Source organism: Rhopilema esculentum, chromosome 4, assembly GCF_057945365.1.
Source record: "Rhopilema esculentum isolate cy_ngs chromosome 4, ASM5794536v1, whole genome shotgun sequence".
Classification (NCBI taxonomy): domain Eukaryota; kingdom Metazoa; phylum Cnidaria; class Scyphozoa; order Rhizostomeae; family Rhizostomatidae; genus Rhopilema; species Rhopilema esculentum.
The window spans coordinates 3455544-3483385 of NC_142818.1; the positions used below are offsets into that span (position 1 = coordinate 3455544).

General features: G+C 36.4%; 1 protein-coding gene across 3 annotated transcripts in view; it reads left to right on the forward strand.

Moving 5' to 3' along the window:
• The window catches only part of LOC135691023 (uncharacterized), a 40534-nt gene that overhangs the window by 11180 nt on the left and 1512 nt on the right, over positions 1–27842 (forward strand). For all 3 annotated transcript variants that reach the window (XM_065208745.2, XM_065208747.2, XM_065208746.2), the window contains exons 15-48: positions 119–172; positions 998–1059; positions 2555–2692; positions 5257–7218; positions 7620–7697; positions 9955–10107; positions 10373–10498; positions 10666–10806; positions 11400–11463; positions 12245–12319; positions 12939–13012; positions 13481–13636; positions 14030–14082; positions 14545–14643; positions 15272–15334; positions 16195–16282; positions 16415–16480; positions 17010–17108; positions 18000–18089; positions 18724–18811; positions 19235–19317; positions 19829–19950; positions 20723–20823; positions 21038–21241; positions 21773–21877; positions 22197–22254; positions 22643–22708; positions 23053–23158; positions 23563–23755; positions 23947–24122; positions 25212–25271; positions 25475–25531; positions 26230–26375; positions 27625–27754. In XM_065208745.2, the coding sequence (XP_065064817.2) occupies positions 119–172; positions 998–1059; positions 2555–2692; positions 5257–7218; positions 7620–7697; positions 9955–10107; positions 10373–10498; positions 10666–10806; positions 11400–11463; positions 12245–12319; positions 12939–13012; positions 13481–13636; positions 14030–14082; positions 14545–14643; positions 15272–15334; positions 16195–16282; positions 16415–16480; positions 17010–17108; positions 18000–18089; positions 18724–18811; positions 19235–19317; positions 19829–19950; positions 20723–20823; positions 21038–21241; positions 21773–21877; positions 22197–22254; positions 22643–22708; positions 23053–23158; positions 23563–23755; positions 23947–24122; positions 25212–25271; positions 25475–25531; positions 26230–26375; positions 27625–27754 (5336 nt within the window). The remainder of the gene's footprint in view (positions 1–118; positions 173–997; positions 1060–2554; positions 2693–5256; positions 7219–7619; positions 7698–9954; positions 10108–10372; positions 10499–10665; positions 10807–11399; positions 11464–12244; positions 12320–12938; positions 13013–13480; positions 13637–14029; positions 14083–14544; positions 14644–15271; positions 15335–16194; positions 16283–16414; positions 16481–17009; positions 17109–17999; positions 18090–18723; positions 18812–19234; positions 19318–19828; positions 19951–20722; positions 20824–21037; positions 21242–21772; positions 21878–22196; positions 22255–22642; positions 22709–23052; positions 23159–23562; positions 23756–23946; positions 24123–25211; positions 25272–25474; positions 25532–26229; positions 26376–27624; positions 27755–27842) is intronic.

Genomic DNA, 27842 nt, shown 5'->3' on the forward strand with positions numbered 1-27842 from the left:
TTTGTTTTTATAAGGCATTGGATCTTACTTGATCATTTTCTATGGTAAGCACTGGTTCACATCAAGCATAAAATTTCTTACTATATTCGAATTTGTAAGCTATTTTGCTCGTTTTCAGGTGTACAAAATGAATCTGAGGTTGGGGATTCTGGCTTCAAAATCAACAGCCAAGGTGAGTCTAGTATGTGTTATAAACACACATCACAGCCTCAAATTGTTTTTCAAACGGGCTCGAGACAAGGTCAATCAGCCCTCAATTTGAGACATGAGTTTATACATTTTTTTCAAATGAAAAATCTAACCTATACTTTCGGCTTTGTCTAGTTGACCAGTGAAGCGTAAAGCATCAGGAACTTTTCTCACAGAGTAGTGCGTTTCAAAATATTGTATTCTATTTTGTGATATTTGTTTTATTTCAACTGGATTACGTTGGAATTTAAAAACAATGCTGGTACAGAATAAAGTGTCTTCTATCCTTTACTGACAGTTAGAGTGTGTTATAACACAGCCTGGTTCATCATTTCTTAAGTAAACTACAAATGGCTGTTAATTGTCCATGGAGAGCTCCTTCCCAAAATAAGTCCTTATTAACTGTTTTAGTGCTGAATCTTTCGTGGATCAGTTAGTCTTTATTAGGATTATTCAAAATAGTTAGACAGAAGACACTCGTTCATTGGCGTAACATAGGCATCTGGGACAACAATGAAAAATCGAAGCGGGGCCCATATTTCCGGACTGCAAGAAAACCCCATCCAACGCTGTAAAGCATGCGAATCAAAATAGCAACTTAAAATAACCTCTTGTTAACTAGGATGAGTTGTAGCACCTTCAGTTGAAGAACTTTGAAAGTTTTTGAATGTGGGGTAATGTTGAATGAAGTCTTAACATAAATGTAAAACTTATTTTGGTCGGGGGTCTTTAGTGATCGATCAAAGATACCTGCGTTACACCACTGCCCTTGTTACATTCATTTCCAGCTTTGATTATTTCCATTTAGATGCCGAAGCATTATTTGATGACGATGAAAGAAGTTTTCTACATTCTAATACAATAAGCAAGGTCAGTTTTTTGGGAAATTGTTTCATACGATATTCATGTTTACTTTTTGATTTGTTATGGAATGGCGTAGCTTCACAGAAATCTTCATATTGTGTCATTTCTGGAGCCAATTACGATTGGTGACGTATAGAAATGCTTTTTGGTGTATTTATGTTTTATACTATATTCATGTTTACTTTTTGATTTGTTATGGAATGGCGTAGCTTCACAGAAATCTTCATATTGTGTAATTTCTGGAGCCAATTACGATTGGTGACGTATAGAAATGCTTTTTGGTGTATTTATGTTTTATACTATATTCATGTTTACTTTTTGATTTGTTATGGAATGGCGTAGCTTCACAGAAATCTTCATATTGTGTAATTTCTGGAGCCAATTACGATTGGTGACGTATAGAAATGCTTTTTGGTGTAGTTTGGGGGGGGGGGCTGCTACCTAAACCGGAATTTCAACTACATAGAATAAAGAAGGGGTTTTTTTTATGCGAAAGGTTTCCCTAAAGTTCATATTTGCATATCTTAGGCTTGGGCAAATTATTGTTGTCTAAATCTGCCAAGCAAAGACTGCAATCCATCATGTTGACTAAAAGCAGAGTTTTTGGCAGGAAATTTGTGAAAATTTTGAAAGCTGCCCTTAATGATATCATGTCAGTTTGACATTATTTGTTCGTAAACCTTAAAAAACTATTTTTATGGTAAATGTCAAAAGTGGATTGCCGATGAAGCAAGTACCCTAAATTCTTATTGATTTCAAATTTCTTCAACAAGAGTTAAATACTTTTCAGGAAACTATAATTTTTTGTACGTAAAAGGGTTTACATATGGCTTCCCTAAATTGCCTTCAACCGCTCCCTCTTTATAAGGAACATTGTTATAATGATCGCAATATAACCATAATGCACGGATATCGATACAATTTTATAAATGTGGTTAGGCACTTGTGACCCGGTTCGAGTGCAGATCAATCGGCTTGGAAACAAAGAAATATGCATACAAACACGACATATTTCCCCGACGCAAACCTTCATAAAATCGAAACTCTTTGCAACTGCTTACACAACTGCTTACACGGTACGCCTCATATTCAAACTTTCTCTCACTCAAAATTAAAAAAGAATGTTCTCTTCCCGGGTGCAAGTCCATTCTTGTAAGATGTAGGTTTCTGTATTAAAAGGAGGGTCTTCGAAGAGGACCTCACACACTTTTTTGATCGTCCTCTCTTTTGAAAAAAAATTTCTGATGATTGGCAGATGTTAAAGAACTTTTTTCCTGGTACAGAGTCAAGTTGGCCAATAAAAAGATTGTGTGCATTAAGCATGGGTCTAAAACTGAATGCTGATATGTTATAGTGCCTCAAAATTAGTTAGAATCTATAGTGTAAGCCTTGTATTTGCTACAACTTGAATCTCCATGCTTTAAAATGCTCTAAAAATACTCTAAGAATGCTAATCCAAAATGGTGAAAAATCGTCTTTTTAATTCTGCTCTTTTTAATAGCTTGCGAACATGTCTCACGAATCAGAATGGGAACTGGATACTGTGAATGAAAAGGGCGAAGTTAGACTCAGCAAGTACTTCAATGCAATGTCAGAGGATATGGGAACCTTCAGTCTGGACAGACCAGACAGGCCTAGGGTAGGTCACTGGTTTGAATTTTGTTAGTGGTGACGTCATACAAAGCCCTCGTCAAAGGCACACCTTGTTGTTTGTAATCGAATTCTAGGATTCAAAATTTATCTTTTCAAAAGTTGTGAAAGTCTATGTCTTTATGTCATAATTTTGTACCTCGTCTATTTAGGAAATAAAACATCTTTCTTGCTGTATTTTAGATAGCATATGCGAATATGCCAATATGCGAATTTGTACTTTCTGAAGATAAATCACCAATAAAATACAGGATTTCGCTTGGAACTACGAATCGTCAGTTCGAGCCTCTTAGTCTATCCTCATGTTTTAATTGATTTGGCAAACAATACTATTTATCCCTGTAATAATGATCAAAAATGATATTTATAATGATTTTCACTTGGTTTGGTTTTTATGAATCTATATTAGATAGACCCTGATGTGTACATACGAATAGCAGAAAATTCATTGTGCGTAAAGGAATTTATTTATCAAAATTGAATTACGTTAACAATTAGTTTTTTTAGGCCAAAGTGATAACTATACTCTAAATCCTTTTAGTCAGCTTGTAACTTTGAAACCTTCAAAAGCAAAGTCTCTGAAGCAAGTCAATTTTTCCGATAGCTAAGCCAACGCATTTTGCCTTCAAGATCAAACTTTTGATGACTGACAAAGGCTATATTAGATTATACTGTCACGGTTATTTGTAACTTGATTGGTCCTTCACTAACGCTTACTTTGTCTTTGATAAATGCATTATGTGTTTCCTCGCCTTATTATATGGTCTCCAAATATTCGGTGATTAACTTTCAGATAATCAGCCTGACTCTGAAATTCCATCAAGTTTTCTTTATCTTCTGCCTCTTCTCCTTCTTTGTCTTCTCTTTCTTCTTCATTTTCCTTTTTATCTTCATCTTATTCCTTTTCCAGTTCTACTTTGTTATCTTCGTCTCGTTACTTTTCTTGTTCTCCTTTTTTGTCTCCTTTGTCTTTCTCTTCCCCTTCTTTGTCTTCTCTTTCTTCTTCATTTTCCCTTTTATCTTCATCGTATTCCTTTTCCAGTTCTTCTTTGTTATCTTCGTCTCGTTACTTTTCTTGTTCTCCTTTTTTGTCTCCTTTGTCTTTCTCTTCTCCTTCTTTGTCTTCTCTTTCTTCTTCATTTTCCCTTTTATCTTCATCTGATTCCTTTTCCAGTTCTTCTTTGTTATCTTCGTCTCGTTACTTTTCTTGTTCTCCTTTTTGTCTCCTTTGTCTTTCCCTTCTCCTTCTTTGTCTTCTCTTTCTTCTTCATTTTCCCTTTTATCTTCATCTTATTCCTTTTCCAGTTCTTCTTTGTTATCTTCGTCTCGTTACTTTTCTTGTTCTCCTTTTTTGTCTCCTTTGTCTTTCTCTTCCCCTTCTTTGTCTTCTCTTTCTTCTTCATTTTCCCTTTTATCTTCATCTTATTCCTTTTCCAGTTCTTCTTTGTTATCTTCGTCTCGTTACTTTTCTTGTTCTCCTTTTTTGTCTCCTTTGTCTTTCTCTTCCCCTTCTTTGTCTTCTCTTTCTTCTTCATTTTCCCTTTTATCTTCATCTTATTCCTTTTCCAGTTCTTCTTTGTTATCTTCGTCTCGTTACTTTTCTTGTTCTCCTTTTTTGTCTCCTTTGTCTTTCTCTTCTCCTTCTTTGTCTTCTCTTTCTTCTTCCTTTTCCCTTTTATCTTCATCTTATACCTTTTCCAGTTCTCCTTTGTTATCTTCCTCTCGTTACTTTTCTTGTTCTCCTTTTTTTGTCTCCTTTGTCTTTCTCTTCTCCTTCTTTGTCTTCTCTTTCTTCTTCATTTTCCTTTTTATCTTCATCTTATTGTTTTTCCAGTTCTTCTTTGTTATCTTCGTCTCGTTACTTTTCTTGTTCTCCTTTTTTGTCTCCTTTGTCTTTCTCTTCCCCTTCTTTGTCTTCTCTTTCTTCTTCCTTTTCCCTTTTATCTTCATCTTATTCCTTTTCCAGTTCTACTTTGTTATCTTCGTCTCATTACTTTTCTTGTTCTCTTTTTTTGTCTTCTTTGTCTTTCTCTTCTCCTTCTCTCTCTTCTTCATTTTAGTTAGTTAGTTTAGGTAGGTTTAACTCCTTCTAATTTATCCCTTTCTCTTTTTTCTCCTATTTTGCTCCTTTCCTTTTGTCTTATTCTTCTTCTCTATCTTTTTGCTCTTTTTCTTCTCATTCTTTATCCTTGTTCTCTTTGTTTCCTACATCATCTTCGGCTCCCTCTTTTTGTTCTTCCACCTCAGGGCACAGTCACGGATTTCTATTCTCTTTCAACTCCTGCATTTCTTAGCAGACTCAGAGCTCTGAATCGTTTTCCCTTCATTCTCGTCATTTCCCTTGTCACTTCATCACCATACCACCTCAGGCGGGCTTATCTTGATTTCTGTTAAGATCTGACGAATATATTTTTCACGTGCCTGGACCTGTGCAGCCGTCTCTCTTGTTGACCGTACGTACTTGAATTCTTCTCTCCTGGAACTGCCTCTTGCAACGGCTGTATGCTCCCCTCAGTTTTTAGTAATGATTGTCACTTTTTCTATTTTCTTTAGCCAAACTTTGACGACTACAAAGTGGTTAAAACACCGCCGGCACTTGAAAAGCCTGCTGTACTCTACCGACCGTTGCCAAAAGACTCTATTTCAAGCATTGCCAGTGTCTCCAAAGCACAGGCTAATGCTAGGCTCGATTTCTCTACTGACAAGAACGGGTCTGCTTCTAGTCTTGCATCAACCTATGTTTTATCGAAGCCTGCTAAAGAGCCTTCGAACCTAAGCAAAATATCGTTTGAATCTCAAAGTAAAGACGACAAAGTCGCCGAACATGTGATCCACGGACAGGAAGGGAATATTAATGTGCCAAAGACAAATGATGAGGCCGAAAGTCTTTTGCATGATATTGGGGTTGGGCGAGTAAGTTTGCGGGGTATTTCAGGAGTAAATATATCGAATTTAGCAGAGAAAATTGCCATTGCGACAAACAGTGATCAACAGTTTATCTTCAAATTACTTATATCACTGATTGAAGGCGAGAAGAGGGCGACGCGAGATGCTGATAGCACTTGGAAAGATAAGGGTCGGGAAAACATTGAAGCAAAGTCAAAGGAGTCAAGCGATTATCGACCTGCCTCGGGTTTTGGTCAGAACAAGAGTGATGTTACGGTTTCCCATAGCCAACAAAAACTAAAAGGCAAACATGCTTTACCAACCGTGGTGCATGCTAACAGTCAAGATTTAGAGAAACAGGAGCAAAGCTCACTGAAAATGTCAGATCTTGATGATACTCTGACAATGCCATCTCCTAATACGTCCTCTTTGCAATCCAAAGCTCGTTCAAAAACACCCGATTCTCAAATTGTTCCTGTTCGTTTACGTTCGGCAGGAGATAAAGTGCCCAATAATGTAGACCGACCCAATTCAAAGCAAATTCTATTCCAAGACCCAATGCAAAGAAGTCCGAAATCTTCAAAGGGTATTTCTAAGGAAAACCTAAAGGTATCTGATAAGTTGCTTGGAAATGCCAGACCGATTTCTTCCGTTATTCCGCTTATTGCGCCTCGAGAGAACCGTGCACTGTACAGGGATTCTGGTGTTCAGTGTTTTACAAAACAAGCAAATGATCCTATGCAGTCGGTAGAGCGGGGTGCTAGTTTTGAGAGGTCAGCAGCAACTGCAGGTAGTAGGAATGTTACAACCGTAGATGCTGCCGTACAATGGGATGGCACAGAGACGAGGCAGGGTTTTGATATCAGCATGGACGCTGTTGTTTCGCGTCAGTCTATGAAGAAGACAACAGATACCTCTGCTGTACAGTCTTCATTGAGAAGCACAGCGGCAAGGCAGTTGAGCAGTACGACTATTGAACCTGGAGAGCCTGAAGAAAAGCTCTCAAAGGGGTTAACTCTCAGTCCAGTAGTTTCTGAAGTAGAATCTGCTGCTCTGGGAATGGAGGATGAGCAGTGGAAACCGCTTCGTCTTTCAAAGAAGCTTTCGAACGAAATGATTGCCCCTGATTCTGCGGATGATGCTGTGACGTCATCTAAAAAGCATATGAATGACGAGTTCCGAAAGATGTCTGATGAGAAAATCCAGGAAATCTTGCCTCGCATATCGGATATTAGAGTTCGTGAAAGTAACGCTACATTTTATCCGCTTGTTGCAACAAATCAAACCGTTCTTGGGCGACCACTGGATGACAAAGCAAATGCCACGAAAGAACAGAAACTGCAAGTTCAGGAGAGATTCGCCAACAACCAGCCCTATACACAGCTAAAACCAGAATCGGCGTCTCGCGGAAATAAAGGTGAACAGAAACTACATAGCTCCGGTGGGGAACTGAGAGCCAAGAAGTCATCTTTGCCAAGTATTAAGATCGTTGTTCCAAACGAACTCTGTTTTCAGAATGTACAATGTGTTGGTGTGCCTATCAATGAATGCCTGCCAGTGCACAATCCTAGCAGCAGATGGATACAATGCCTTATTGAAGTCGCTTTCTACTCTGTTAATGGTTCAAAGGTAGTGCTTTAGTGTTCAAAGATTGTACATTTTCATGTCTATCTCACATCATCTATATCTTGCTTACTGTATAACTGAGCAATTTGAAGACTTTTTTCCGCGAAAGCCCTGTTATAGATTTCAAAGTTTACCATATTTTATTATGAATGACTCATTATCCAATAAGACTGCATTGTTACGATTTCATACAAGCTTCCTTGTGATCAATTATCTCGACAGCGCATGAGCACAAACCCCAACGGAAGCAAGCTGTCAGTTATTTTTAGCATTGACTTTTGAGCTCAGGCCGTTCACTTTAGGGGGTTAGCAGCCCCCAAACGCTTTACTGTCTTAAAAGTAATCAAAGAAATCTACTCTTTTCCAGTAATCTTCTACTTATATTTTGCTGCGTGTTTTTTTAGGCCGATGCAAGTGACTATTGTGCATTCAGCTTGCAGCCAAAAGTCTTCATTGCTCCACATACCACTGAAGATGTAAAGGTACGTCAGAATAACACTATTAATCACAATTATAACCTTGTAAACAAATAATGCTTAAGTCATGTCAGTTTCATGATTCCGGTTAATAGAATAGGGTAACATGTATTCTGTACCTTTGTATCCCGACATATACATCTTTTACTCACAACTTGATCCAATCAATTCCATGCTTTTACTTCTTAAAGGTAATGTGTCCAGCTAAAGCAAGCGACTCTGCGGGGGTTTTTAGAAACAAATGATTTTTCATGTCATCGCTTCAGCCATTACGGTCGTTCTGTTTATCTATCCTGCTGCGAGGTTAGCTTTTCATGTGGGCAGTTTTGCATCTGAAGAATACTAACCAATCGCAAACCGTTATTTTGATGGGTGGCTTGACAAGTTGGGTATACGCAGTCCTTTTATATGGACATATTACCTTTGAGAAACATGGAACAAGACTTAATGATAAGTTTTTCATTTCTCTCAAAATGTCTGAAGCAATGGGTTATAGAAATTTTCAATATGATTTCACAATCGTGTTTAGAGCTTAAATTATTTTCAAACGGAACAGACTGTTGCAGTGGTTTTGAAATTCTTTGAACTGAATAGTGTGCGATGAGAGATCCCCTGCAAAATTTTTATTTTTAAAAGCTACAAAACTGGCCGCATCCAGCAAAACTTTTATTTAGATGATCCAAAAAATCCATGGATAATCTTGGTATCCAAAAAGTTAAGCTTGTTAATTTAAATAAAAGTTAATGTGCCTTTTTTAATTGAAATATAACATGGCATCACTTTGGACGAATTGAAAAACAAATTATTATTTGCTAGTGCACATCACAATAGGGATGTACCGGATATCCGGTAGGCCGGATAATCCGGCGCCGGATCGCTGATTTTTTGAAAATCCGGTTCCGGCCAGATTTGTTTCCGAAATCCGGCCAGTTGCCGGATTTTCCAGAACTTTAATCAAAACTAAGAAAATTTGGAAAACCAAGTCAGACTCCCTTCATACAGTGATTAAAAATGGATTTTCCAGAACTAAACAATATCGACGATAAAACAAGCGCCTTGAAAACAGATTTGAAATGAAAGTGCTCGTCATCACGAAACAGGAAGACTGGATGATATAATTCACAAATTTGGTCCAGGGTTGCCAGATCGGCTTTTTAGGCCAAATTTTTCATTTTTGGTTTTTAGATTTAGATTGCCTGGAAAAATTGTTATTTGCTTACTACTTAAATTTGACCTTGTTGGCCTTTTCAGCAGACGTCCAAAATTAATAAGCAATTACTACATTCATAGAATAATTAGTAGTTAACTACAAAGTGTTAACCAAATTTCAAATTTTATCACCTAACCTAAATATTATCTTGATATTAGCAAAGGGTTTTGGAAAAAAGTAAGATTCTTATCAAAGTTAAGAAATTATCTAACAGGCACAAGCGTAGAAATATAACCAGTGCCTGCTTGATGGATTCTCGAGAGAGTTTTTGATTTGGCCTTTTTATGAGCATTTTGGCTTAAATTGCTCACCAGTCTAGCCTTCGTTTGTAAATTCAATCTGGCAACCCTGAATAGGTCTCTTTGATCTTCTCGCTATACATTTTTTCGCAAAGTGGCTCAAAACTTTTTATTACTGAAAATTCTATAAATGGTCAGATTATCCGGTAGAATCCGGCCGGATATTCCACGAAGAAATCCGGTAAATCCGGTTCCGGCTGGATTCTGAAAATCCTGATCCGGTACACCCCTACATCACAACCCCATTGACAAAGCAATTAATTGTATGATTAGCTGTCTGTTTTAAAAGATTGACAATCTCAGAAATCAGTCTTATGGGCTATAGCAGCGTGGTCCAGATTTACTTTTCCAGGAAACAGCCAAACAACATTTATTGTTTTTGTACTTGTGACTCGATGTCCTTGTTTTTAAATAATACGAGGTTCAGATTTTCTTAGTTTTTGTTTTTCAACATGGTTTTCCTACTTTTGCATGCAAAAAATTATTTCTAAGGCCAGTTTTGCATCTTACTTTCAGAAATAGGGTTGATTTGCTGATCAAAAATCTCCTTGGTTTTTTACAAGGAAGAACATTTTTTTAAAAAGTGAAAATGTTTTTCTTCTAATTTTTTGTCTGAGACTGGACATGTTTTTAAGTTGCGTTTTTGGGAAATCGAGTCTCCAAAATGTCTTTCAAGGTGCATTTTTTTCATAAAAAGAGTTTATCAAATCTTTCTTTTCACTTCAAAGTTTTCATTCACTTTCTTTGTTTGCAGGTTACATTTCTTGCTGAACACGCCGGTGTTTATATGGCAAAACTGAATTTAATAGCCAGCCCGGTTGTAACAGATGATTCCATTCTGTCTGAAGATGAATTGTTTCCAAACGATGTTCACATCGAAGGAATCGCCGAGGCTCCAAATATTGAGGTGTGTGGCTTAACGTTTGCAGCATGGAACAAAAGAGTCTCTATATAAAGGATTGCGTCGAGCCTATCTCAGCATACCAAACTGCCATTGTTTAGCTGCCTATTTAATGATTTTATAGGTTTAAAAGGCTTTTTAAAGCTTTGACTACTTGAATCATTTTTGTTTTGTACCTACTCCAATACCCAGTCTATTACATCCCGCCCAATTTTTGAAATACACTTGTTCCTCATTTTCCACCGCTAAATAGATACGCGATTCTTTCTAGATGTTTCAAGAGGACGGTGGAGTGATTGATTTCGGCGAGATGCCTGGTGGTATAAGCCGGACCAGAGCAATTAAATTATTGAACAGAGGAAGAGCGGACATACCATTGAAACTGGTCATATCAGGTGTAGGTTTCATGTTTATCTTTATCAATACTGCATCTAGCCAAGCTAACTAATTTAAGACCTTCTTTGGCGCCTAGCTAACTGTTGATCTATCTTTATGATGACGTCATAGCCATGAAAATCTATTTTGTGCGTTGATAATTGCCCTACTTCCTATTTTCTTACTTAGATTTCGAGTAAATTTCGAAGCTTCGCATTCGTCGATTCAGACATGACGCCGATTGGATCTTCAATGCCAAACCAGAGTGCTGAAACGGAAGGTCTCAATGCTGCAGTCTTGAACGTCATATTACCTGGTGGCAAACAAATGGTAGGAATTTCCATATTCCTTCTTCTTTCTTCAAATCTATCTTAGATATAACATAAAACAAAGCTTCTAGTTAAACTCTATACCCGAAGGCACTTATGGTAAGACCTGTATGACAACTTTTTTCATCAACCTTCATAAACTGCAGGTAGATAGTACTATCATTTAGACAAAAGAATTACATTTTTGGTGTCAGTCCAAATCTAGTGTCTAAAAGTTTGGTGGCTTGAAGTGGGTGGGGGTGGGGGGGAGAAGCTTCAGCCCCCGAGCTCCAAATCCTGGAAATCTGTAAGTTTTGGTAGTCGGTCAGAATTTTGTAGAATTGTTGCTTAGGTGTCATGAACCTCCATCTTGAAAAATTTTGCGGAAACTGTTTACCTCTATGAACATCCACCTTCTCAAAATAAGACTCCAGCGTGCCCCCATAGGTGAAAATTTCGATGGATGTTAAAAATGGGTACCCATCTGTATGTTGGGATAGACACACCCTTGATCTCACACAGCAAGCATTCCCATGGTTGTTTATTCAGATTTCCATAATAAAAGAGTCTTTTTGTGCATGGCGAATTTTGAATCACTTTCTTTTTCTGGTCCAGGGGAAAACATTCGAGCCGGAAGTTACATGGATACAATTCAAAGCCCCAGAGTATCAAGATCGTGGTAGGCAAACTGCTTTTCGGCTTTATTATTTACTGAGCTTTTCCTTGTCTAGTCTATTAGAGTAATTAAAATATATACTTCATTAGCCAAGCAATGAAGATATATATAACGAATGACAGTTACTTGTTGTTTTCTTGTTTTTGGTGCGCCTCTTTTTTCGTTTTCTTTTTCAAACTTCGTATTTTTACTTGCTTTACTTCTTAATACCTTTATCATTGTATACCCAAAAGGTATCTGCATTTCGGCTTTTTTTCTCCAGAACTGATCGAAATACAATAAATTTAACTAAATACCATATATGCAAGCTTTCTTATCTTCGTTCAATACACTGTCTTGTTTCTGTTGTAGTGATAGATTTCCTTTTAAGGGCCGATTGTGAAATTATCACAAAAATATGCCTGGTAATTAAAAACTTAATAGTATCTGCCACACGTACCCTTTTGTCTCAGATGCTCCAACACAATGCACCATGTCTTTGTATGAACTGTCTAGTTTCAAAGTGCTAGCTAGTTTGTATGTGCGAAACAACTCTGTATCTGGAAAGTTTCTTTCCTCGTGCGTATTCATTGTAAACAAAGTGTGACCCATTGTCTTCGCCCTTTTTCAAATGAAATTTAAAAAGCCTTGCATAGTTTCTAGTGTGATCCTTTGTCGTGGTAGAAAAATATTATATTTATTGAATTTAAATTTTTCTTCCCTTAAATCTTATCCCGCACCCACTTGAGTTTAAGAATGATAAAGCCCTACAGAATTTTAAATAACAAAATTGATTCTTTTTAAGGTTTTCCAGAGAAACTTGGTCCCCGTAATGAATTCTCGGCACGTGTTGATATCGAGATTGACAGTAAAGGGAATGGTATGTTGGCTTTTTGCTTATCAATTCAGCTCAATACCTTGCTCCTGAGGTAATGTTTATATTGTCTCGTAATAGCTGCGATAAAAGAGCATTGCTCTTTGTTTGTTCTTATACCATGGTCAATGTGGACGTGATGCTTTTGACAACGATTCTGTAGCGACCCGTCTTTTTCTGTTTACGATTTGCTTCATAGATGCAATTCTTAGGATTTTTATCATTAATGGGATGGTAAAATCTTATTTACTAGGTTATTTCGCAAAGAAGTTTCATGTTTTCAAACTATAAAGGAACTTTCACAGATTATACGTGCATTCTTACGTTGTTATGTTGAATCTCTGCAAGTCTAATTAACAAATACAAAAGTGTCATGAACTTTTCAAATGAGGGAAATTGTAATACGAATTTTAGATATGTAATTGTAGCAGAATCGCTTTGCTCGAATCCCTTGTTGCTCGAAACCCAAGTAATCTGAACCCCAATAACTCGAACCCCTAATAACTGTTTTGCATTTCTCTTGAAACTTTCCAAATGCCTTCGGACCCCCAAAGCCCCATGGTCATTCTTTTGCCTGAACAATTTTCATCAGATCCTACTGTATTACGATTTTCTTTCTTCAAAGGCGCTGTTGTTGGTAGTCTTTTGCTAAAGGCGTTCGTGGGCATAGCTAGGCTGCATGCTCCTCGGTCACTGCAGGTTAGTACTGTATGTGCTATCTAATAATTGATATCTAAATGTTGTTTGGCATTATCTTTAATTGGAAATTTCTGTACAATTCCTTTGCACCTCGCATTCATCCGCGGTATTGCTTTAGCTGAGGAATGCAAGGGCCTATAGATAGTGAGAAAGCAATCTTATGAATTATTGACAAGAGAATTCATGAATCCTGCAGGTATAGAAAGTGAATAGTTTGTTTCCCTTATTCGTACGATATATCAAATTACACATATTCACTTAAACTTTTGAGCCAGTGTAGGCCATATTTGTTGCGATGGTTTCTGGGAAGATACCTCAGTACAATTGAACTTTTAAAGCTCTAAACACTACCATGCACGTAATATTAAAATTAACATCTAAAAGCATTATAATAGTTTTCGTGTCAGTTTTGCCATGCAGACTTAGTATTTGCAACCCATTTAGTCGTGATATGAATTTCAAATTTAGGCCATTTCAATATCAGCCCAAGAGGGCCAGCGTGTCAGTCGTGGTATCCCATTTCGAAATGCTGGGAATATTTCCTTGGAGATTCATCTTCAAGTTTCTACATTCACTGATCTTTTCAGTGTCGTCCCGGATAAAGTCTTGTTGGCACCTGGTGAGGTATGGAAAATGTCTGATATCATTGATGCATCATTGACACTCCTCTCAGCTAAATGTATCGATAATATTTATTGAAGAGATGTTTTGAATAGATTCCAACCATCTTGAAAGTGCATTGGATTTCTTACTCTAGCTCAGATATTTTAGTTTCCACCTAACCTCTCAAAAGACATTAAGATGTTATGTCTCTTCCCAAAGGGAACTCGTTCATATGTTTTCTGAATTGTCATACCAACGTCGAATGCTTTCCATGCCACTGCCCTGTTGCTGCGCATGACTCATATTCTAAACTTCGACTGTCTTTTGTCTCAGAGCCTGTTTGCTCAACTCTATTCTCACAAAATTATCATTTTCCAAAAGTATTAACAAAACACTTTACTTTCTTTGTCTTAGAGTACAGAAGTATTTGTCCATTTTATGTCCGTCAATAGCATAACAGTTGAGAGGTGAGTTTTTCTGTTATATTTAGAGCTCTTATTATTTTGTGTGCTTTTGTGATCCTGAACAACATACTTCCAGTACCAACAAAAAAAATGAATATTGAAGAAACAAAGAAAACATGAAACTATTTTTGGTTGATTTTCGATAAACTGAACCCCAATTTTTTTGGTATTCCAAATCAGAAAGTTTCCCTCCATTAATCGCAAGAAGTTCACATTCCAAAATTTCATTTTAGTAAAAATTGGAAACTAAATTATTTTTGATATCACTGGTCAACTATATTACAACAAGTTTTATTACCCTTTTAGAAAAAATAACAAATTTTGCAAGTCTGTGGCTGTACATTCAAATTCAAGCTTAAGTAGCCTGGTGGAATCTTTGTATTCAGGAACTGCTATTAATAACAAAAATCAATTTCTTGTTTCCCATGAACAAAAACAACTCATAGCTTATCTTACTACTTCCAGCTTTCTTTTGGTGTCAGTGCACCCAGATGGTCCTCAATATGAAGTTGTCCTTCGTGGTACAGCAACTGCACCAAAGCCAGTCAAAGAAAAGGATGAACCGTAAGTGTCCCAGCAGAACAGGGGGTCATTCAACTATAGAGTTTTGCAAATTGAGATTGTTTTAATCTTTGAGTGGATGTCTGTCACAGGCTTAATTGACTGTGATAGGGTCATCATGACATAATACAAGATATTTTGAAATCTCCCTCCAGATAGCTGGAAATCATATTCTCAATAGGTACAAGTACGATACTTGATTGTAACAGCTTGGTGTTTCTGAAAGGTGTTTTCCTTAATCTGTTGTGAAAGACTAGAATCAATTTCTGTTGCACTTTAGAAACTATCCTACTTAGAAACATATGTATACTACATGCATTACTAAGTGTAGTATATTAGAGTATTACAACTTTGGGCTGAATGGATTTAGTATCTGGCTACATTTTATCATAGCAAATAGGACGTAGATCAATTTATCCACTACAAAGTCGAATGAATTCAAGGTTGTCAACATTTAGTGTCAAGATTTAAACCCATCTTACAAGCTTTTGATGGTCATCCTTTTAACATTATGTTTATTTTCCTTTGACGTTAATAATACGAATAATATGACACGTATAATACTGAAGCCTGTCTATCAAACTGTCAATTTTCTTCGACTTCTTATTTTCCACTCTATCTTGTCTTTCAGACCAGTGCTACTTTGCAGTAAGCCAGTTTTGTGCTGGGCTGGAGTGCCAATTGGAAGATCAGTGTATGTTGATTTTGCAGTTGTCTTATAATGCCATGCCGTTGCTTCTTTGTCATTTTTTTCATATTTATCAATGCAAGGTATGGCTGCTTTTGGACTTGTGACTCATTAATAGCTGATCTCAGTATGAAATTTTAGTCAAGCGGAGATATAACTATGCCATTCTTCAGGTGCTCAATGTTTGCTGATTATCTATAATTGACGTGAAAGTTTTAATTTGACTTGGATCCAAAATTTCTAACTGCAACATCTTAAACATTTTGAATGATTCATTTGTCTTACTTTTGTCTATCTAACGTTAACAGATTTATCATATTTCTTTTTTCTTTTTTTATATTTCTAAACACATTGTAAATTTATTACCGTTGTTTTGATGCTATAGAAATTGTCACTGTGTTTCAATGTATTTGTATGTCTCCTCTTGTGGTGTAATTGTTTCTCCGTGTTAGTTGTTTGTTATTACGAGACTAGGGAAAGTGCTGCCATTGTTATTACGAGCTATGTTCTCGGCAAAGAAACAGGACATAAAGCCCTGAATTATTGACTGCACCAGCGTTATTTAGCATTTCAGAAAGGAAACGCAATCGTTAAAGTACACATATTCTTTGAAGACTCATTGGTCACTTCGAGCCATTGCGCTGCGCAGGAATTTCCCTAGTAGTTTACCGCAATTGTTTGGTCACCTGCGCAGAGGCTCATTGTTAGCAGTGAATCTTTAAGGGGCTTGAAAGAAGTTTCCAATGCAAAGATACTTTGGTTAAGATTATCGAAATCGCAGGAGACTCTGCTTTTGGCACCATAGTGAAGTAAGTAGTTACGTTTTGCATTTGCTTAATAAATTTCAATTTCTGCTGTTATTTTAGGCAGCAGAGGGCGTACTTGAGGAACAATTCATTGAAACAAGATCTGAATATGTGCATTTCAGTTGAAGGTGGTCATTCGGATTTTCAGGTATGAGTTCTATTCACATCTTTGCTATCTAAATCACTAAAAAGCATGGGTGTATTTAAACAATTTGGATTGTACGCTGCCATGGAAGACTCACGAGGCTGTGACATTTTATGATTTTCTTTCTTTTAACAGGTTCAAAATACCTTTGATTTCAAGAAAAGAGCGGAAAACAGCCACGAAGTCACGTTGAAACCTCAGGTGAATAATTTGAATTTTAAGCCATCGTAGCCACAAGGTATTTCATAAAGACAAAAAACAGCAAAACATGTTGAAATGTCTTTTTCACTATGCGAACAAATCTTTCTGTGGAGAATTTTTCAAATGAATATTGCACTTCACCAGCACTGTATCAACATCTGCCAAAACAATATAAAAATTCTACATTTTATATAAATTTTATTTTTCTTGGATTTAAATTCTTCGCTTTTCACAGATCTACGTTTTATTTACCACATTTGTATCTGATAAAACCAAATAAATATAAATTGTTAGCTAAGAACTTTTAATAAGACTGGAGAATTTTTCAAATTAGATAAGATTAGATAATTAGGTACAGGAACAAATTAGATACGGATTGGTAAAAGAGAATCAATTGTTCTTGAAACCAGATAAGAGTAAGAAAGTTATTTTTCTTGGCCCTATTTAGGTGGAATCATTTTTCTCAGCAATGTAAATCTTTTTCTAAGACAAACGATAACTTGATTCTTTGACCCTTATTTACTTCCAGAGCGAGGTCCCTGTACACGTGCTTTTTGTTCCATCCACATTTGGTATGATATCCAGCTCTTTGGTCATTCGACCTACCGGTGATGGACCAAAATTTATGGTACTGAAGATCCTCAACGTATTTACTGTGTATTCCTTTTGCAAATTTAATTGAAAGGTCAAGATATCCAATTTTTCCAAAAATGCTAGTTGCAATATCATGTGGCATGTTAATCAGGTAGAAGCATCATCAAACAGGCCATTTAATTTTTGCAATTACATTTCTTTTGTAGAAATGATTGTTCTGTTCAAATCATATGGACAAATTCTTTGACTCTGTTTTGATTTGGGCTTATTAGACCAGGACTACATATGAGCATTTTCCTACAATAATACGCCCCATTGTTGATTTACATTTTGACCGTCTTCTAAAAGTAGCGCCAGATACCGAAGTAATAATTCCACGATGGCCTCTCAGTGTATCTATAAAGAATTTACAGACCAAGTTCCCTTATAATTCGATATTCAGATTTGCAAAAAAATGATAATGTGCACAATCAAGTACGTCATTAATCACGTGATATAGAGGCTAATTATAAAATTCCTATTTCATTAATGGCACAGGCTCAATTTGAGTCTGTTGCCATGACTTGACTTTTGAGCTGCTTTTACAGTTTATTGACCTTATTTTATGCAAAAGGTTGCAACTGGCAGAATTAGAAAATCAAGTATTCGCAGATGTCCTTGGATGGTTTAATTTGATAATATAATTCGATAATATGATCATATACCTATTTTGGTTCAGAATATATGTTTCTGTTTTTTCTTTATTGAAAAAATGTCACGATGTGCAAATTAGTGCCATTATACATTTATCATTGTCACAATCCAATATTTTAATTGATCTCATGTTTTGTAAGCTGTATTACTTTACAAATACATTAGTTTCCCAAATATAAAAGACTCTAAGCAGGTTCAATAATCTATAAATTTGAACTATTTTGTTATGTAGATCCCCCTGCATGGGTATGGTGGTTGTAGTAAACTGCAGTTGACTAACGCTCAGAAAGTGGGGGACAATTACTGGATTGATGCTGGCGAGGTAATCTTATTGTTTTGATCCGTAGAACGTTCCGTTTGTAGCATTGTATCGATTAATCTATCTTCTAGGCCGTTTGTGCACCCATTGCCTGACGCTCGCTCGTCACCGTTCCCTGCCTGTTGTGAGGTGGTAGCTTTGTATATCCAGTGTATATTAAGAATACGCGTACAAGTATCTTTAGTCAAGAACAACTGAAATCTCTTTCCATTCCTGTAATAAATTTGCTTTACTCATTAATTTATTGAGAATAGGGAAACTTATTAACGCTAAAAGATATATCTGACTCGCGTTCAAGTTACTAGCTTCTCTTTGAACCGGATCTTTAGTAAGTTATCAGTGTTCATTGGAGTATGTTATAGGAGGTGAATTCGGTTTAATCGATTCACCCACCGGTTCAGTATAAATACCAGACCCAGATCGGTACCTATAAGATGCAAAACAATTTTCTATGGTAACAAGACAAATATGGGTTGTACCGCACTCAGGATTCAGCATCATATAATTTGGACCCACTATGTTGCTTTACTATTCACGGCTGTTAAAAAAGGCTTCCTCGGGGATAGGATAAGTGAGGCGATTGTCTTCTACAGTATCTAGCAGTAGGAAATGCAAATTCTAAATATTGTTTTTACAGGTGTATGCAGGGAAGCAGAACATTGTAAACCTTTCTCTTCAAAATGTTGGCAACAGAGCTGCATTTGTCAAGATTGTCTGTTATTCTGGTATGTTTTTTTTGTTCATATGGAGTCTAAGTTACCACATGTAATAGAAGCCTATGTTGCGTATCCAGTTCCAATCTAGGTTTCGTTGGTTTCAATAACAGAAATTGTGAAGGCCATTCAGTTATCTGAAATTGTATCAAGCAACGCCAATCACCCAACACCAATCACCCAACACCAATCACCCAACACCAATCACCCAACACCAATTACCCAACACCAATCACCCAACACCAATCACCCAACACCAATCACCCAACACCAATCACCCAACACCAATCACCCAACACCAATCACTTTTCTCTCTTGAGCTTAACTTTTCTACAAACATTGCTTTTTCGATAGTCTCTTATGAAATTGCAAACAAGCGCATCTTTTTTGTACTTGATGTTTTTTCTTCCTAATGATTGATGATTTTTTATCCAGATGTCAGTAAGCGAAAGTTATACCCAAGCAGCCATATTAGCATTGCCCCTAATGACTTCGTTCTTCTCGAAAAATGTTCCAAGGTAGGTCGCATAACAGTCAAGATTCCTTTCTTTGCCTTGACAGATTACAGCATTTCTCCTTTCACACGCTGTAAGCTTTATTTTAAGCCCAATTTGGACTAGATTACTAGGACGAACCATTTCCAACCTAAAGAAGGACTACTCCAAAAGTGGCATGTTTTATTGCTCATTCTGTACTCTTATCTGGTCCATGTACTAATGGGTAAGAGGCTCTGGTTAAAAGAGGCCAAAACCTAATGGGATATGTTGCCAATGCGTATCTAAAACTTCTTGCACCTGCATTTCTATGTAATGCGTTGTACAGTCATTAAGATCATTTTGTTTTATTATCTTTGATCTTTATCATGTTGTAAGTTGCTGTACAATGTTCTGTGAACGTGTCATTTGCCCTTAGGACTCGTTGCCACTTTCCCAGCAAAATTGACACTGTATTTTCTCAATTTCCCCATCGTTGCTTTCTCATTTGAGAAAAACAGCTCACAAGTAAATTATCAATATTTTCTGTTATCAGCAACTTGTGATCGTAATCCAAGCAACAGATTCTGTACTACAAACAGCGAGCGTTAAGCCATCAGCAGCTGCCTTTTTAGCTGTTTTCAGTGGTGATGAATCTTTAAGACAGCTATACAGAAAGTAAGTCTCCTTGCCTTTCACCATTTCTCGTGTAAATTGACCTCTTTCTTCAGAAATGCCTGTTTCGATTTGAAGTTTTCCGCCCCTGAAAATCGCTACTGCGCTAAATATTGCTACAAATCTTGTCTAAAGTGATCACTTCATTTTTTTAGGCAACTAGCTTCTGTTTATTTGTTTTATTTATATCTTAGTTGCTGTGCCACGTTAATCCTGCACCCCACTTTTGATAGGCTCTTGAGCAACCTGTATGCTTTGTGGTAGCTGTTTTCTTACATGAGAAGAAATATGCTGTATTTTGTTTTTCCACGCAGTACGATATTAGGCCGGATTTGAAAATATAGTTGCAAAGCATCCCGGCTGCACAAGAGCCTTTAATGAGTTTTAAAGCATGTTGACCATTGCTTACGGCATGATTGAACTCAAAACAATCACTGAGTTCTTACCAATACCCTGTTGATGACTGATGATAACATATCAGTATCTATGTGCATTATGTGGTTTTTTATCTATATGGCAAATGTCCCTTTTGGTGTATAAAACAGGGTGGTTCTAAGTTGCCACTTCGAGCCTCATGATTAAACATATATGTTGGAATATAGAGAAGACAAAGGAGGAAAAGGGAGAGAGTTCAGAATGAGATATTACCGCTCGATCAATGTGGCAATATTTTATGGGAGATAACCTTGGCGTATGTCATTGAAAAAATAAATGAAGGTGAAGGTAAAAGAAAAATCTGGCATGTCTGTTATATTATTGCTCATTCTTCTCATAGAAACAAAACTAGCACAAGCCAAAAGCCAATCATGAGGGAAGGACCGTTGCAGAATCTGGTATTTGACGCCCCGTTCATGGATGAAGATAAAGTAATCAACGGTTAGTGACTGAAAAATTCAGTTTGCTTAATTTTACATTTTAATTGCATTTTTTCCATTTTCTTTACTAGTTGAGACCTAGAACAATAATTTTCAAATAATTTAAAAGCTGTTTTGTGGATAATACCGAATGTGACTTGTAATTGTAGAATGCATGTTAATGTAAACTGGGCAACTGATATGCAAAATTGTTTATATTCCAGTTTGCTTTTCAGAAATTAAGTATCCGGACATTCCTAATTGGGAGAGCTTCTTCGTGAGTGCGATTTCAAGGACTGTTGTCAGTTTGGTTTTACGACCCTCTGCCACCGATATGCACTCAACTCAGTCATCAACAGCACCACTAGGACTCGATCCTAAAGATTTGATAGTGAATCAAACTCCAGCCAGGCCACTGCCAAAAGAAGCCCCTCGACGAGGTACTTGATCGATGTTTTATACAAAGCATGAAGGGCCAGAAAAATTGAATCGTCCAACTGGCTGTTCCTTCCCGTCTTTCAGTTATAATCAGCTATCGTAAACATCAAATCTAGTATTTTTTTCTCCATGCCATCGCTTTCCTTTCGGTTGTTTCCTCTATGACGTCAAGAACTTGGCCTTTTTGCCATAAACTTCATAAATTTCAATCCAATTCGCTTTGTAATTAAAATAACTGTTTACCGGTCTGTCATAAAGTGCTCTACACCGTATAGACAGAGCTGTATACGCTGTTCGGTGTACAGAACAGGACGATTCTATGTTGCTTCTCCGAGTTTCATGCTTAATGTTCTCAACTGTTTAATTCGCTTTGTGCATTTCTCTGATGTGACGATCCGTCCTTGAAGCTATTCCTTAATTTCAAATAAGAATATACCCGCTTACAGTGAGGTTAATCAATGTGTTTTGCCACTTAATATTTTTGTTTCCTTAAGGGTTTAGTTTGTAATTTAGCGCTAAAATTTGCGTTTAAGGTGAGAACGGGCCTAAAGATTTGTCATTAGACCCTGATTCTGAAATGCAGAAGGACATTTGGGCTGTTTCACCGGAGCACATTGTCTTAACGGCACCGAATACAGGTACGTGGTTTTGTTTTTATACATGAAACGAAAGGTTGATTACTGCGATTTTACGATCATCACTTGTGACAAATATAAAGCTTAGCATTGTAGGCTATAATATTGATGTTGAGGGCTTCAAGGAACAAGGTTTCGTTTTAATTTCTGTTTGAACTCAAATCGAACAATAAAGAGATGTAGAAATAGGTCTCAAGTATTATTCAATTTATATTTATTGACAAAAGTGGCTAATAATTCGTGCATGAAATGGCAATAAATTACCTATATTGAACCCTCAAAGCACCTTGCCATCTATTTGATTAGCCTTTCTGTGATTCAGTTTCAGATAAATCAACTGCAAGAATACAAATGATCAATTATTCAGATAAACCTTTAGGGTAAGTAAGCATTTGGGGAGTAACATCAACTTCGTATTCCTAGTGCAGCAAATATTTAATGCAGTTTCTCCAGGCACATGAAGTTTTATACGGAGATTAATTGTGTCAAGTTTTTCGTTGTTCTGCAATGGGTTTATAGAACAAAATGATGGTGATGAACAAAAAAAGATTGACAAATGTAAACTTCACAAAAGCTCTTTTATATTTATTGCTTTGTTCCATTCGTTCCTTTGCTTCTTTTCCTATTTCTTAGTTGCATTTAAACAAACTCCTGGGTTAATATACCTTTCTGCAGTGCCCCAAAACCCCCAACGTTTCTGCAGTATCCCCAAACTTCCCATAATGCTTCTCTTTTTTATGGCTATTCTCAAAACTTTTCTTTTGAAAGGTTTGAATTCAGCTGGCCGGCACAAAGCCTTATCATAACGCCAAGTAAAGACAATGTTCCTCCAAGGTTTGTTCGCAAAGTAGTGCGATCTAGAATTGTTTCAGCATTTCGGTCCTTTGATTTTTTATGACAGAAAATGTGTCGTGAGTGTGGATGCTATTTACAAGAAAGAGTGCATGTTTTTCTACAAAGCTCCCTAGACTGAGATTTGTATCTCCAATTTGATCAAGTAAAATGAGAAAATTTGGCCTTCCAAAGGGAAGCTACGTTTGACCCAGCCTTACATTATGTGCAAATTAAACTATTTCCGGTCTTATTTTCACTTAATTTTGGATTCATTCTTGATTTTTAAAATGTTTAAACTTTTTGCCGTGCTCGCAACGTTTAATTTCGTTAACATCTTTTTTCAGGAGTCAGTTGATCGTTTTTGTATCGACCAAACCATCTTTTTTGTCAACTGGAGGGGAATTACCTTGGCGTGGATGTATTTACGTTCAATGTGAAGGCACCCAAAAGGTAGCCTTGCGTGACAGCAATGCAAAGTTTTCTCTTTTTTACTTCATATTTCCTAATGCTACTTACGGGTTCTTCTTTATAAAAATGACTAAGATACCAGCTTTGAGTATTATTCCGTAGAGGTTTATGATTTGCTTATATACATACTCGAGTGATGTCTTTATTTTAAAAATGATATTGTAGACCTATATTTTAATGTTCTAGTATATTTCATGTTGATAATGTTGTTCTGAATATTCTTGAAAATCGATTTGACAACTCTAGTTTTGTTCTGTGGCTGTTTATAATTGATATATTGTTTGATTTGTTATTACAAAGCAATGTAGTATGTGTAAATCGAATGCACGATGCAATAGGACAACTGTGCTTGAATTTGCTCCAACTTCACTTTGTATTCTTCCCAGTGCATTCGAGTTCAAATAAGGGAAGACTTAGCACTGGACAGCTCGCCCTTCACTGGTGTTGCTAAGAGACTCGCACCGCTCAATCCGTCCCATACGCCATTGCAAAGCAAGCAGCCGGTCAAACTGAAATCTCTGGTTTTGGTCGAACCAACAAGTGTTGTGTTCCCAGTCACCATTGTAAATAGATTTCAAGGTGCGTATCTTCAAGCGTTGTATTTGTGGATATTGACAGCTGAGATAGACAAATTATTATCGCATACTTTCGAATTTTACTACGAGCTTATGCATCAAAGACATGTTTGGTCTTTTAGTAGAGACGGTTGCTTCTAGAATCATTTCATCATCTGAATTCAATGGATTGCTTTTTCTTTATTTTCCACTCAGAGAGCTTTGTGAAGATAGAGAGCAACTCTTCATTAACAATGCAATGGGTTCTCAGCTCCATTGCTCCGCCATACTTCAAAGATATGAGTGAAAACGGTGATATCTTTCGAACAACCTACACTGCATTTCGTTTCACAAAACACTCAGGTACACTGCAGCCGAAGGAAATCACCACGGTAAGAAGTAGCACATAAATTTATGTAGCAGAAATCTCTGTTTTTAGATTTTGAAACAGAAGGTCAGACAACCAAAAACAATTTTTCAAAAATTCTAGATTCTGCAACAATCAATAAGAAATTGGGATTTAGGCACCGCAATATTATTACCAGTCAAGCAAACTCATCGTACTTCCTCTCGCGTTACTTTCGACCCGCTCCTAAGACATTACAACAACTACTTAATTTTACATGTGAAAAGCGTTTAACATAACTTATTTACATGTATAATAATTAAGTAAACAAAGGAAAGGAAGGTAGGGACTTACTGACTAAAATAATTTCGCAAAGGGCTTAATCAAACCGCCAGTTTTGTGGATGAAATTTAGCAGTCAATTTAAGAATATAAGAGGCAAAAGTTATATTTTGATATGTTTCTGTTTTCCGTACAATTTTAAAACCAAGTACATCTTGTGACATGAAAAACTGTGCGCCAAGACTAACTTGATCACTTTCTAACGTGGGCCAATAAAAATAAGAAACTTAAATATCACTTATCAAATTCCAAGTATCGAATTCTTTCTTGTGTGATCCACATCTCTGTCAGCCACACCAGCTTATAATTTCTGCCATTTCTTTCGCGCCATCCGATTATCCTCCAATCCCATACCCCTGTCTACGCCATTTGTCCTGTCATCAACTTTCTTCTTCAGTGATTAACATCTCCGTCAATCGCACCAATTCATCAATTCTCCATCTCATGGTAATCCCGCAAACCCTTGCCCCTGTCCACGCAATTTGTCTTTTCACGTCTTCGTCCTTCTCTTCTCCTGATCTCTACCATTAGCTCAATGTTTTTCTGCCTCTGTCAAAACATCATTCACTGCACATCCATCACCCTTATCTAATCACCCCAACGCCCCTTTATCTCCTTCCTGTTTTATTGCATTCACCTGAATCCTTACTCTTTTGGCATTCGCTTTGACAATATTCACAGAAACAATTATTGTTAAGAAGATCGCTGTGATCAGGGTATGACTCTCTTTTCTAAAGATCCTTTATCATTGAAGGACCTCAATTATCATTAATGTTAATTCTTTCTTCCCGTAGATTCAAGTGACTTTTCAGCCCCGTGACTCTGGGGAGTACTCACAATTTTGGGATTTGCAGGTCAGTTGTTGCTAAGAAAAGGTGTCTTTTAAAAGTAATCTGACAGAAAAGTATTCAAAAGAACATGTTTAAGTATTCATAATCTATAATGTTTTGTAAAGCGTTCTTTCAATTTCCTCACTTAAATAAATTCAGATGCTTAGTAGAAATCATTTCAAGCAGCGAAGAAGTAGGTGATTTTGTTGTTTGTTGTTTCCTAATAGGTGGCAGTCGATGCAACAGGAGAGACTGGTAAAGCCAGAATTGAACTTAGAGGGAAGGTGAGGGATCTTTTCATTATCCACTAATGCACCTGGAACTATCAGAGCTGGACTGCGTTACTGAGTCCGAATATAATTTTCACAGAATCGTTAAACAATCCTTTAATACTGTTTTCAATTGATCGACTGAAACAAAACATTCGGAGTAATAACAAAGTATCCAGTATGTCTACAACAATAACACTATATTACACAGTTGTATTTTGTAGTCGTTGGCTTATACTGTTCTTTCTCAGTGAGAGAGGTGATTTTCAATGCATTGGCCATCATGGGACATTTGCCCAAGTAGTTCCTTTTCTTGCTTCAGTAGTGTTTTGCCGCTCGACAGAAAAGTTCTTGTCTAAGTAGTTTAAACTAAAGCAGTTTTCACCACTAACAGGCCTACATTTATACAAAACCCTCGCTTTTGGGAAATTATGACTTTCAGTGTAATTGTACATGTAGGAAGTTAGGTAGAAAATTATATTCCAAATCCATAGTTATTAAAATTGACAGTTTCTTTTTTCCTTAATTTGCTAAACCAGAAGATGGAAGAAGCTAATTTTTATTAAATTTAAGTTTTTCTTCATATCGACAAAAACCTTTCTGCAAAATGCAAAGGCATGAAATAAAATAATGTGTGCAGAACCCAACACAAGTTGGGCCTGTGATGCAAGGCCTGTTCTTTTTCTTGTAATAAGACATTCTACATAACACAGGGAGTATTTTCCGAAGCAAATCTGTCAAAGGAAGATGGTAAACTTGTTGGTAGAGCTCATCCTATCTTGAAACCGCCGGAAGACTCAGATGAGTCTAGCGAGAATAGCGCAAAGGAGACTTCGAAGTCAGTTGAAGACGGAGCTAGGTATGCATCGTTATTCCAATAGAGTGCTTGTTGATATATTGCTGGAAATGCTTTGGTCCATTTAGAAGCAATTGAATTCTTAAGTTTGATATCGTAAAAAGATGTTATCAGAATGTTTGAACCATAACCAGTAAGACGCCTGGAAATACCTACAAAAGTAAATGAAGTCAATTCTGTTGGAAATCGACATAGATACAGCCAGGGGTGTAGAGCTAGGGGGGCTCAGAGGGGCTGAGCCCCCCTTGTTAATGCCTAAATTTGGCAATTTCCTACTTTTGCTATTGTGTTTTGGAAAATTTTGTGCAAGAGCCCCCCTTGTTACTTTGATAGCACTACACCACTGGATACAGCCAGTGAAAAGCTGAGCTTTTCAAATGAATTGATTGTTTTACCAGGTTAATAGATTTGAGAAACAAGACCTAGTACTGGTGATGCCAAAAATCTATGCTGGATGCAGAATAATCTATTATAAATTATTTTGTGCACTTAAAAAATTGTCAAGACATCACTGCCTGGCATACTCAACCATCGGTAAATAGTGGTATTATGTGAACATGGGTAGTGACTTCCTATGGGCAGTGTTTTGACAACATTTCCGAGTCAGCATGTAGATCTTTTTGAGTGTCTTCGGTCTTAAGTAATTAATTATTTTTAAGAACCATTTTTGAAAGCATAGCATTGATTACCTAAACATTACATACGACATAAATTTTTTAAATTTTTTTGAAAATTTTTAATTTTCTTATAAATTTTTTTTATCTTTTTTACTTTTTTTAATTTTCTTAATGTTTTTGAATTTTTTATTTTTTTTATTTTCTTTGATTTTTTTATTTTTATTTATATGTTTAATTTTTTTGATCTTTTTTAATGTTTTTTAATTTTTGAATTTATAAATAGTTAACAATATAGACTTAAACAGACTTAAACAAGTTCAGAAAAACTACGACAATGTTTGTAGAAACTTATTAGTTTAGGACACCTGGAAAGTACTTAGAGCCTATACCCCATTAGCATGAAAATTTGTTTGATTTATTTTCAAAAGTAACATTTCAAACGGTAAATTGATTGTCATGCAACGTTATTCATTATTGTAAGATTGTGTTGCAAGGGTGCACGATGTTCTCCTTGAATCTTAGTTTTGTTTATAAATACTCTTGCTCTATATTTACTAAACATTTTCTGTGTGCTTTTTCAAAAATAAACATGTCTTTGTGTTATATGAAGGAATTCTAATTGCTTGGTGTTTTAGATCAAAAGCTGAAAAGAAAAACCGTGGCATTTTTGTCAAGGACGACACTCTGAATTTCAAAATGACAAGCATCGGAGACACAACTGAGATGCAGTTTAAGCTTTGCAACGATACCAAAGAATTGCAAAAGGTAAATGTTTTAATTGTATTAAAAAGCTGTGTTATTTAAGGCCAACGTTTAAAATGACGCTCGAAAACAGAAATATTGCTGTCAAAAT